This window comes from Nannospalax galili, unplaced genomic scaffold (assembly GCF_000622305.1).
Source record: "Nannospalax galili isolate Female #2095 unplaced genomic scaffold, S.galili_v1.0 scaffold34, whole genome shotgun sequence".
NCBI classification, from domain to species: domain Eukaryota; kingdom Metazoa; phylum Chordata; class Mammalia; order Rodentia; family Spalacidae; genus Nannospalax; species Nannospalax galili.
Genome location: NW_008338996.1, coordinates 777,330 through 789,406, shown reverse-complemented (window position 1 = coordinate 789,406; position 12,077 = coordinate 777,330). Strand labels below are relative to the sequence as shown.

General features: G+C 51.0%; 1 protein-coding gene across 9 annotated transcripts in view; it reads left to right on the top strand.

The window, feature by feature from the left end:
• Positions 1–12,077, top strand: part of Dab2ip (DAB2 interacting protein) — a 189,780-nt gene that overhangs the window by 67,959 nt on the left and 109,744 nt on the right. For 4 of the 9 annotated variants that reach the window (XM_017798253.1, XM_017798249.1, XM_017798252.1 and 1 more), the window contains exon 1: positions 1,089–1,227. The exons of 2 other annotated variants lie outside the window; for them this stretch is intronic. In XM_017798253.1, coding sequence (XP_017653742.1) covers positions 1,104–1,227 — 124 coding nt within the window. In that variant the 5' untranslated portion in view covers positions 1,089–1,103. 3 more of the 9 variants (XM_017798254.2, XM_017798251.2, XM_017798248.2) reach the window with 2 other exon arrangements.

The following is a 12,077-nucleotide window of genomic DNA, read 5'->3' as shown; positions in this document are numbered from 1 at the left end:
TGTGTGTGTGTGTGTGTGTGTGTGTGTGTGTGTGTGTGTTGGGGGGGGAGTGGGGGGCTCGGGTGAGGCTGCAGGTGCTTTGATTAGTGCTACATGACTGGTACCTCAAAGTCGGAAGAAGGATGCTTGTAGCGGTGAGGCTCCATGGATCCCTGGGAGCTTCTTCAACTGGAGAATGACTTGGAGAAAGTATTTCAGTCTATCGAAGTGGAGGCAGTTGATGCATCCATTATCCCAGCCCCACTTTCTATTCTCCATAATGGGGTAGGGATCATTCTGCCCCCAGGCCTGCTGGAGCTGCTGAAAATGTAGAATCAGAGGAAGAACTCAAGCATTCACCTGGCTTATTTGGGGGAGAGGGCAAAATGGTTTGGCAAAGCCCTCTGGATTCAGAGTGTAGCTTATGTTTTATATGGGTGCTTGAAATACACACCATAACCTTAATCACATAAAGTAATATTTGTATTAGTGGGGACAGTCTTTTAAATGTAAAGAGTCAGATATCTTAAGATAACTGGGAGGACTTTCAACTTGACTACGGGGGTCCTTACAGAGTTGTGTGTACACTCTGGTCTGGTGTCGCAGTGCTTGGTAAACTGTCCTCCTCCGTCGAACCCTAATTGCACGTGCCTGGTCTTGGTGGCCATCCTGCCCAGGCTTGGAGACACGCACATGCAGATGTGCACATGCAGATGTGCACCACTGCACCTGTCCGCGCGATGGGGTGCCCCGGGACCCCCAGGTCGGACATGGAGCCGCCGGCACAGATATCCGGGACAGGACAGTCCTAGGGTCCCTCGGGGGTCGGCGACACTCCGGGCCGCCTCGCCCTGGCGACTCCAGGCCGGGATTTCACCCGCACTGACTCTCTGGCTGGTGCCAGCTCGGCCTCCGGGTCCCAGGCCCCGTGGAGGGGGCCGGCTGCTGGGGGCGGGGCCGGGAAGGCGGAGGAGGAGTTTGGGCGACTTTGTGGGGCAGCCTTGGCCTCTGCGTCCGCTGCACCGGAGCGCGGGAGAGCGCTGGGCGCCCGCCGGGCGGTCCGGAGCGGCCGATGGGGCCGGTGTGAGCTCCCAGGCTCGGCCCGGTGCCCGGCGGGCGGCAGCATGTCTGCGGGCGGCAACCCCAGGAAGAGCACCGGGAGGCCGAGCTACTACTACCGGCTGCTGCGGCGGCCCCGGCTGCAGCGACAGAGGAGCCGCTCCCGCAGCCGGACCCGGCCCACCAGGGGTAGGCGCCACCCCGACCCCAGACCTTTAGTCCCTCGGTACCACCGCCTCACCGCTGTATGCCCTGGGACTCCAGGCACCAGCGATGCTCACAGGTGATGCGCCTGAGTCTCTTGACTAGGACCCTTTATCTGTGGTTCCTGTGACTGACCCTCATTGCCCCAGCTTGTCCAGATAGTCCTCCGACCCGGGAAAGCGGAGAGTCTAGTGTCTCCTGTTTACCAGGAGCAAGGAGAAGAGGGCCTGAAATCAGTTTCCTCACCACTCAGACACCTCCCGTCTCACTGTACCTCAGTCTAAGTCAGCAGCCTGGCCATAAAGTAGTCGAGGTGGATCTTAACTTGCTTCACTGTCTTGGATTCAAGTTTAGCCTACCTTCTGTTCTGGATGGCTCTCCCAGCTTTTGCGTGGCGGGACAGGGTGGGTAGACCTCAGGGAGGGAGCCATGCCTGTAGGGATCTGGGATGCCCCTTGGCGTGGTCCTTGGAAGGGTCTCTTTCAAACTCAAGTGGCCCTTGGAAAAGGTGCCTGTTTAAGGATGGGGAGGGAGGATGAAGGCGAGAGGGAGGCATGTGCTGCTTTTCCAGATTCTAGTAACAAGGTCCTCAGCTGGCTGGAGCTGCTGTGAATTCTGGGGGCTGTTTTGGGCAGACTAGTAAGAGCAAGAACTTCCTTCTCTGACCTGGAAGACACTGAAGCCTTGCCAAGGGCTTTGGGGAGACTGGAGTGTCCATGAAGATGCAGCTGGACCAATTTACACCATGGGGTTATCTGGGACATGGGAAGCCTGGCCCTGGCCCAGCCTGACCATCCCATACACAGAATCCCTCAAGCCTGGATAGATCAAACTCTTACCTGACTGGGTGTTGGTATGTGAGTTGCCCCTGAACTTCAGTGTTCTTATCAGGGCCAATGAAGCAGGCAGACCATATGCATTCATTTCCTCCCTCACCCCCAAGATTGGAGAAGACTTTTCCCACAGTCAGAGCCAAGCAGGGTTTCTTTAGAAAATAGTGAGTTCCCTGTGTGCAGAATTCAAGTAGAGGCTCACAGGTATGTGCTGGGAGTTAAGCCTTAGGGTTTCCCAAAGCATATGATCCCCTCTACACTTTTGCCTTTGCTGAAATAGCCTCTGGCTAGTTCCAACTCCCACAGGACCAGATACCTGGGCTCAAATTTGTAACCGTGAACCTCAGTTTTCTTGGCTGTAGATGGAGGATTCATCAAGATAGGTTTCTACTATGAGAATGGACATGGGACAAATGTCCAATCATGGGTGCTCTCTCCACCCCACAAGGGCCTCTTGTGTGCTAACCCTTCGCTTTCCCTCAAGTGCCTTGCATGACAGTCCCCTCTCTCCACCTTGACCCAGTTCTGTGTGCCCTGTTAGAAGCACAGAGAGGACAAGAACTCTCCCTCCTGTTCAGCTAATGAGGACAGGGAATGATTGGTTCAATAGGTTAGACTGAGTCTTGGTTCCCAGCTTCCACCATGTGCTGGAGCCCAGCTTTGTGTCCTAACCATAAAGGAACTTGAAGTCTGCTGAGCATGGGGAGACCAGCCCTGACAGAAGTTCTAGTGGGAGAAATCCAGGAAGAGTTCCTGGAGTGATTGAATCAGCCCTGGATTCCAGTCCTACCTCTACAGAAAGCCATCTTTCAGCAAGTTGCTTCTCTAAGCCTCAGTGACCTCTTGTGAGAAATGATGATTGTGATTGTGGTGACAGGGTCCTGCCTGGAAAGCTGGAAGCCTTTGTCTGGGACTCAGGCTACAGTTAGGTGTGAACTGTTGTCCTTTCCAGGCCGGAAGGAACAGTCTGTGCAAAGAGAAGGAAAAGGAAAGAGTCTTTGGTGGTGCAGAGTGAGTTCATTCTGCGTGGGGGAGAGCAGGGAACAGCAGTTTGTGCCTGATAAGGGGCCTTCGGTAGTGACCAGTTGTGGGTGGGGTCAGAGCTGTAGGTCATGGTGTGGGGTGACTGGGGGACCCTTGCCCATCTTCCACTGACCCACAACCCTTGCCCCTGCCCCAGCCATGCCCCTTCCTGAGGGCAGGTCTCTTACTAAGAAGCTACACCAGTGCCTTGAACCTGTCACTTCTGACCTTGGTTCTAGTCTGGGGATGGTTAGGATTTGGTCCCCTCCTGGTAGCAGCCCCTGGATCTGCCCTTACCCTCTTCCATTTCCTTTGCTGTTAATAGGGAGGGAAGAGGAGCTTAACGCAGGCTGTGTGTTCAGAAATAGGAAAGAGCACGGAGGAGCTGGTAGTAAGGGTCCACAGATGGCCAGGCTGGGGGACTGGTATTGGCTAGGTCATTACCTCCTGGGCTGGGGGCAGGGGGGCTTGCTGCCCACCTGATAGCAGGATGCTGCTCCTAGTATGGCTGTGACGGAGGGACAGTGTCTGCAGCCTTCTGGGTTTGCCCATTGTGTGACACTAAGCAAGGATCTTCCCTATGGGGCCTCAGTTTCCGTATCTGAAGTATGGGTGGGGTAGCACCTGTGGTTGGGTGGAAGCAGTGACCTTTGGATGGTGGGATCATCTGAGCATTCCATATGGTGCCTCATGCCTGTGGGCCATTTGAAGGCTGGATCTGGCCTGTAGATTTGGGAGAGAGCTTATCCTAGGAAGAGTCTCACCAGTCAAGGTGCCCTGCTCCCCACTTACTGGTAACAGAATCAAGACCAACTTCCTAAGAGAAACAGAGCATCCCTTGGTCCCTGATAAACTTCCCTTCATTCAATGTGTTTCTAGCATCTGCTATGTTCTGGGCTTCAGCCTGGCTGCAGGGCAAATAGAGACGAATCTCACCTGCTCCCAGGCCTCACTGAGCCCCAGTTGGCTGGGGACACTGACTTTTTAGAGTACTCTGAAGCACAGGACCTTTTCTAGGGGTAGAGCAATGGATCGATCAGGGGGTGACAGAGCTCTACTCCCATTTCTACTGTGAATGAGCTTGGTGGTAACCCTGGGTCCATCTCAGGGCTTTGGTCTCCTCATCTGTCAAGGGAAGGTGATCCTGTTCTATTGCCCCATGAGCTAAGAACTCTCCTGGGAGGCCCACAGCAATGCCTGGGGAGGGCTGGGCTTTTCGCTGCATCCATGTCATGCCAGGGTCCAGCCCCATGTTGGCCATTGCTGGGTGCTGGAGATTTGGTCCTTGCTTTATTCCTGACATGGTCAGGTTTTCCTAACACCCCAGATTCATCTCCTTGTCTTGGCTGCTGTATGCCCCAACCCTACTTGGGCCTCTGTCCCTTTAGGAGCTGCTGGAGTTTGTCTGTGGACCTCAGGAGGAGGCTCCTAGAGGACCTCTCTCCCCAACCCCAATTCACTGTGCAGAATGAAGGTTTATCCAGAAGGACTTAGGCTGACCTCTGGAGAATAGTTCCCCTCTCTGGGTTCAGAGCATAGCATCTGGGTGATATGATGCTTGAAGTCCAAATGGACACCCACTGAAGCACAGGGAGGCTCCTGGCCACCTTTGTCTAGCTTGCCTTCAGATGGCAGCATGGTTGTTCCCATGCCCTGACACACTGGCTTCTCACTGGAAGCAGTGGTTAGGGTGCTAGGGACTGCACTTCTCAAGGGGGCCCTAGCTTCTAGGAGATCTGCCAGTAGCCCTTGGGGACAATAGCTTTGGCCCCAGCTTCTCCCCATTCTCATACACCTTAGGGACTGGGGAGTTCATTCCTATATGGGATGTAAATATGAGTGAAAATTGTTTCCTTTTGCTTTGTCTGGCATTTGCCTGGTCTTTTCTAGCAGGACACTTAGCTCAGAACTTACCTTATCTCCTTTAACACTCACATCAGAGCTATGAGATGAGTTCTGGTGTTATCCTCATTTTACAGGTGAGGAGAACTCAGTTCAGATGGTGGAACCCAGCCCTATCCAACCCCAGATTCTGAGCTCCACCTTGTTATCTCATGACCAGGCAGAGCTGGAGGTTAGGGCCTTTAATAAGGGCTCTGGCCCTTCTCCTGTCAGATTTGAACAATTAACAACTCCACTGGTGGTTCTCTCTCACAACCCTGGTGATAACTTGGGAGGGAGGCAGGGGATGACCCCATTGGCATCAACAGGAAGTCTTTGTTCCTTCTGGTTGGCTCTTGTTCGCTCACATGCCACCTCCTAGCCCAGCTGTCCCCTGCTGTCATTCACATTCTGCCAAGCATGCCATTTTCCTGGCAGATCACATGTCTCAGGTCTAAGGGCCTCAGCCCAGCTTCTCCTCTTCAGTTTCTTAGTGGAGAAGGTTCAGTGTCCTCTGGTGACCTGATGTCCTCGAGGTCCCCAGAGGCAGGCAGGCAGCCTGAGGTCCACTCCCCTGACATAGTTCTTTGGGTCTTTGAGGGAGGCCAGAGGTACCCGTTAATCTGTTGGAATGTCAGCCTTGTGGCCTTTGCTTTCCTAGCCGTCCTCATCATCATTAATAATTAGACAATAACCTCTTTCACCAAGCTGAGTGTGGGCCACCCCATGCCCAGGGCCTCCCCTGCTTAGCTCCTATCTCTAACTCCCCAACCCTTTATGAAGGTAGGGTTCAATTCTGTCCCAGGTAAGGAGGGAGACTGAGCTTGGGATGGCGAAGGTAAGATGCAAAGCTAGCTTTGTGGCCATGGAATTTGGAAGCTCACCAAAACCACACCTGAAACCCGGGTTTCCTCTGCCTCTCCTTGGTTAGTATGACCCAGAGCTCCGGATGGATCTGGAGTGTGCTCTTGACCTCAGTGGATTGGGTTGGAGCTCTGATTCCTGGGTACCTGGTCAATCTGCTGTAGTTAATTTTGCATCTGCTGAGACCCATGGCATAGGCAGTCTCTGGGAACCTGCTTTGCTCAGTGACTGCAGGGATGGGTGCAGTGCTAGACCCTTGTGGTCTCTTGCAGCTCCCTTCCCAGAGCCGAGGCCACTTGCCCAAGGCTGCCTGAAGATGCTGATGAGAGCTGCAGTTTGGAACTGGGTTCTAGACTTCTTTGCATCCTCTTTTCATATTTGCTTCATCCAATGCTTCTTCTAGATTAGTCCAGATAAGGAAACTGAGGCAGCTGGTTCCTTGTTGGGTCTGGGGGTGGGGGTAGGGGGATGGAAGCCCTGTGCGGCTTGAGACAGACGTGGTCACATCCTGGACTGCATACGTGTTTTGCTTTAGAAACGACATGAAGCCTTTTTGACTATTTCTGAAAGCAAAGCAAAGCTGTGATCCTTCCGCTACACCTTCCTCTGGGTCACTTGGTTAAATGTCAGGAAAGGGAGAGTATTTCCTGGTCAGGAACATTCAGAGCTTGCTGGGAGCCCGTTTTGTTTTCTGTTCAGGAGGTATTTGGGGAGTCAGTCCCCACCCCGTAGTCGCTCCTCAGGAAAGTTGTGCATGGCAGTCACGGGAAGGTGGCACTTGAGAGGGAGCAGCCGAGGTGCCCGTGTGTCGGTACAGGCTCTAGGAGTGGCAGTTGGTTATTTTTAGGCATTCTCATCTGGTAGAGGCATTTCAGCATTTGTTCAATATTTAATTATCCATCTGAAATTGGCCCACGTGGCCTTGGGTTTGGAAATGGTTCTGTGCTGTGATTTCCTCTGATTGCATAAATAAGGAAGCAAGGAGAATCTCAATAGCCCTCTAAATAATAATAATGGGGGAAAGGAGACTCAGTGCTTAGAGCAGGCAGGCCTAGGTCCTCGTCTAAACAGACCCCTGTGCATTGCAGAGGTGCGGAGGACACCTCTGACACCTTTGGAGCCATCACTGGCTCCTTCTGTGCCACAGACCTGGGGCGACCAGGTTTTTAATTTGAGATGGGTTTCCCCCTTCTCCTGGGCCCGTAGTGCTCTCCTTGACCGCTCTTGGGTACCAGTGGAGGTTTGGGGATTTTTCTTTTGGAAGTCTTCTTAGCTTTTATTTCCTCTGCTCTTCTGACAGACAGAAGAGAGCTTCTGGAACCTGGACTGGGTGATTTCTTTTACCATGGGCCTCAGAGGTGATACTTTGACACAACTGTGAAATAAAAGGGCAGAGTGCAGGTGGGGAGATGGGCTTGGGAGACTGTGTAACTCCCCAGAAGTCCGGCAGGGAGAAGAGGAGAGAGTGGGACCCTGGGGAGCTGGCAGTCAAGTGGGGCTCCTTCTGGTGTCATGCTTGTGTGGGGAGTTGGAGGTTTGTCAGAGAAACTGATAAACTGGCGATCTGGAATAGTCTTAGACATAAGTGATTTTCTATTCATTTCTACCTGTTTAGGGGACACTGGTCTTGGCTCAGGCATGTGTAGCCAAGGTGGGATTCCTGGATAGACGATAAATGCTATGTCATTTCAGACAAGCCACTGAACACCTCTGGGCCCAGGAGAGTTATATATGGTACAGTATAGGATTTATTATAGGTTTGAGGTAGGGGTTGCCATTGTTATCTGTTTATCTAAATCCTAAGTCTATTACACTGATGTAGACCTACAGCCTGTGGGTATTGGAGCCATCTCAGTGGTTCCTTGGTGTCCTCTTCCACCAGAGACTGCACTATTCAGAGCAGTGGAGCCCTAGTGAGCCACCTACTGTGTACATGGTGTGGGCAGGCACTTCCTTGGCTAATGTACAGCCCCTATTCTGGTGGCAAGGCAGTTGAGCTAAGGAAAGGCCTGATTACAAGCCAGCAGATGGTGTGGCCAGAAAGATTGGCAGGGCCTTGCATGGTGAGCCAAGAGTTGTAAATTCCCACCTCCAGCAAGACACAGAGTCGAAGGAAGGATTTGGGAGAAGACAGCAATACTGGCAACAGCCTCTATTTCTCAAGCATGTGCATTGACAGGGATTCTTTTGAGCCCTTTAAATGAATCATTTGTTTAGTCCTCAGTCTCATGGACTCTGTAGATGAGAAAACTGAGGCTCAGACCAGCCAAGTACATGAGGAACTTTCCTTACACTTAACAGCACTTCAGTATAGGAAAACAACTTCAGAGCCCAGCTAGACTGGCAAGGAGCAGGGGGAAGGGTGGGAGACTGGGTGTCAGTGACCACAGGCACCTCTGGTGGCCATCTGGGTATAAGAGGCCTGGGCCTGGACTGGCACAGGGGCAGAAAGACAGAGGCAGTTTGGAGAGTGGGGCAATCTCAGGCCTCTAGGAAGTGTGGAAGAGCCAGAGGTGACAAGGGCTTGGAAGCTGGCAGGTCACTCAGTCCTGGAGAGTCCTCAACGTTGCTGTTTGATATGGGTGGGGACACAAAGGGAAGAACAGAAGTGGGTACAGAAGAGAGGCTGCACACCTTCTGAGGACCAGTGCCATGCTGATCCCCAGCTTGTGCACCACAGAGCCACTGTAGCAAGCATCCCATGACATCAGTTTCCTGCAATAATGGGTTTCAGCTCTTCTCATTTCTTTTAAATGATGGTGCTGGGCTCTTTTTGGGTTCAGAACTTAACTTTTAAGAAATAGGAGGTGGTGATCTGAACACTTGCTTTTGGCAGGACTGGAAGTCAGGGCTCTACCACGTAGCCTCTGTTAAGCTACCCTAGAGTTTGTATTTATGAGAGTTGGACTGATTTCTGAAATTCTCAAAGGTGGGGAGCCTGGCACTTGGGAAAGGCCCAGACTCACCCTCATGGTGAGAGGGCTGGGGGCAGCAAGGGGTGGAGAGGGGTCTGCTGGGTGCTAATGCTGCTGGGGGTTGAGGGGAGGTGGAGAGGTGCTGGCAGCTTAGGAGGTGGTGGGAAGGTACTGGAGGCTACAGGGGTCCAATAGTTGAGAGAGGGTGTTGGGTAAAAACAGCTTGGGAGTAACTTGGTGGGAATGGGCGCTAGAAGAGTGAATTTCCCATTAACCACATGGAATCTAGGACCTGTGCAGAGTTGTAGATTTGGCTGAGTTGTAGGTTTAACACATGCAGGGAGCACCAGTGCCTCACCTCCAGCTGGAACCCTGACTTCAGAGAATCCAAACATTTCCTGCAGAGGGAGGGGCCTTCTTATCAGTCTAGAGTGCTCCTTGCCTAGAGGGAAGGGATGGCCCTTCCTGCCTTCCTGGGGACATTCCAAGCAGGCTCTTGTGAATTACTGACAGTCCCCAGGAGACAGACCACCAGTAATAGGACCACATGTCTCCCACTCCTCTCTTTTAAATGTTTATTAGATGCCCCTTTCCTATAATTACAAAAATAATAACTCTTAAGAAATGTTGGGCTCATACCTGTAAACCTACTTGAGTCTGAGCTGAGGCAGGAGGATTGCTTAAGTTTGCTCGAGTGTGTCGTGGGTTGCCCAGGCTGGCCTCAAACCATTTTTTTTTTTTTGTAAAAAATTTATTGCATTTTTATTTATGTAGAGGGCGGAGGTGGGTGGTAGATGCACAGTCATATGTGCAGGTCAGAGGACAACTAGTGGGAGTCAGTTATCTCCTTTACCATTCAGATCCCAAGAATTGAGCTCAGATCATCAGGCTTGGTGGTAAGTGCCTTTACCTGTTGAGTCAAGTCCTGGCCTCAAACACTTGATCCCAAAGCTGGGTGTGGTGGCGCAGGCCTTTTAATCCCAGCACTCCGGAGGCAGAGGCAGGCAGAGCTCTGTGATATTAAGGATAGCCTGGTCTGCATGGCAAGTTCCAGACCAGCTGGGGCTACAGGGAGGAGACCCTGTCTCAAAAACAAAAAGAAACTCTTGATCCTTGCACCTCAGCTTCCCCAGTGCTGGGATTACAAGTGTGTGCCAAACTCCAACATCTATAATTAAAGCTTTTTTGAAAGCCAACCGTTTTCATTCATTTACAGGTTTGTCCACAGCTACCTTTTAGGCTGCAAAGGCTGATTTGAGTGGTTGAGGCAGAGACCACATTGTCTTGCTGCTACTTTATGAAAAAATTTACTGACCCTTGAGCTACCAGCTGCAGCTGTAGCTGTCTCCAGCCACTTAAAGGTGTATGCACCCTGCATACTGTGTTTTCATATGCTTTTACTGAACATACTTCAAAATATGTAACAAGGCATTGTGGTTTTAAAATGAATATAGAGAAACTGCACACACACACAGAGGAGCAAACAGCTCTTAGAAACCCCTTCACTCCCTGAATTCCAGTGACATGGAGGAGAGGGCAGCCTCGAACAGGGCCTGTGACTGCAAAGAAGTGAAGATGGACAGGGTAAGCCTGCAGACCTCCACGACCAAGAGTCCCGAGAGTAGAGGAAACGAGACTCAGGGAGCAAGAAATCTTTGAGCCGGTTAATTAATCTGTAGAGAGTGGCCAGGAAGTCTAGAGTTTTCTGAAGACTAGGAAGTTCTTTGGAAGCATGATGCCTCTCAGGATGATGAGGCAAAGGAAGCATGTGGCGTCAAAAGCAATTGTTTAGTGGCTTGAGTGAAGAGCCATAAAGAAGTGTTGGTGGTAGTCTACAGATCCTGACACATCTGTAGGATTTATAGTAGGCTACTAATGAGGCCGGCCAGAGATCAGGGATCGAATGAACCCTCTCCTGTCCTAGGCAGGCTCTATACAGGGCCCTGGCATCTTCTCAGCTCCTCCTTCCCAACTCCAAAGAACCAGATGCATGGCCTGGCCCCTCCTGCCCCCTCTCTGGAGCTGTTGTGCCCATCCTTCTACCCCCTCCCCCATTCTGGTGCTCTGTGTTAAGGGTCCTCAGGGCAGGGGTTGGTACCTGGATACAGAGCCATCCACATGGCCCTCAGGTCTCTCTGCCAGCAGACTCCACCTCCAAACACCCCCCAGTAGCAGTGGGCAGCACCCATTCACTCTGAACCATATTTTAGTCTTAGAGACTCCGATCCCAGTTCTATTTGAGAGACACTGAAATATCACAGTCCTGTGGCCTTGAATTATTTTGATGTTGTTGTGACCAAATAAGTTGCTAGAAACAACTTAAGAAAGGAAAGGTTTATTTTGGCTCCTGGTTTCAAAGGGTTTTGGACCATCACAACAGAAAATGCGTGGTGACTGGCTCACCCTGTGCTGAGGGGAATTTGTGGCGGCTGTTTACATCTTAGAAAACCAGAGCAATACCAAGAATACAAAATGCACAACTCATCATGACCGGAGGCATCCCTTCTTGCTAAAATTGGATGGGCCTGGATGGCTTGGGAGTGTGAAGAAGGGTTCAGCCAGGGAGGACACTGGGTCTGGAGGGTCTAGGACATCATTCTCTTCTTCATCTCTGCCCAGTCATTCATCCACATGAGGTACCCCTCATATTCTGGAATCCTTACTCTTACATCCTACCACAGTGCCTCTAGCTATGTGGTCTCAATCAGATCCAATTTTCTTTTGTTTAAGTTGGAGCTGGCACCACACAGTGACTGTCTCGTCTGTTTCTCCTGTTTCCTGGAGGTCTGTTTTTATTGCATCCAGCCCGTTGTTCTAGCACTGTTTGCTGAGAAAGCTTGTCTTTCCCTTGGCACTTTCTTCAAAAGTCAGTTGACCATATGTGCACGGTCTATTTCTGGACTCTCCGTCCTAATCCATTGATCTATACGTCTTATCCTTGTGCTAATTCCCCCGACTTGTTTGCGTTAGCTCTGTTTCCAGACTGTAAAGCATGTCTTGAAACCAGTTAGCAACGGAAGTCCCCTAACCTTTTTCTTCTTTTTCCAGCTGGATTGGCTATTCTAAGCCCTTTGTTATGTCATCTAAATTTAAAATTCAGCTTGTCAGTGTCTTTGAAAAGCTTGCTGGGATTTTGATTGAAATTGCATTGAATCTATAGGTCAGTTTGGGCAAAATGCCACCTTACTTGTACTGAGTCTTCCAACATGGTGTTAAGCTGTGCATTTCTTTAGATTGTTAATATTTTCCAGAAATGTATTTTAATTGTTAACCTTATAGGTGTTAATTTTTTAAAATTATCTATTCATTTTTAATACTA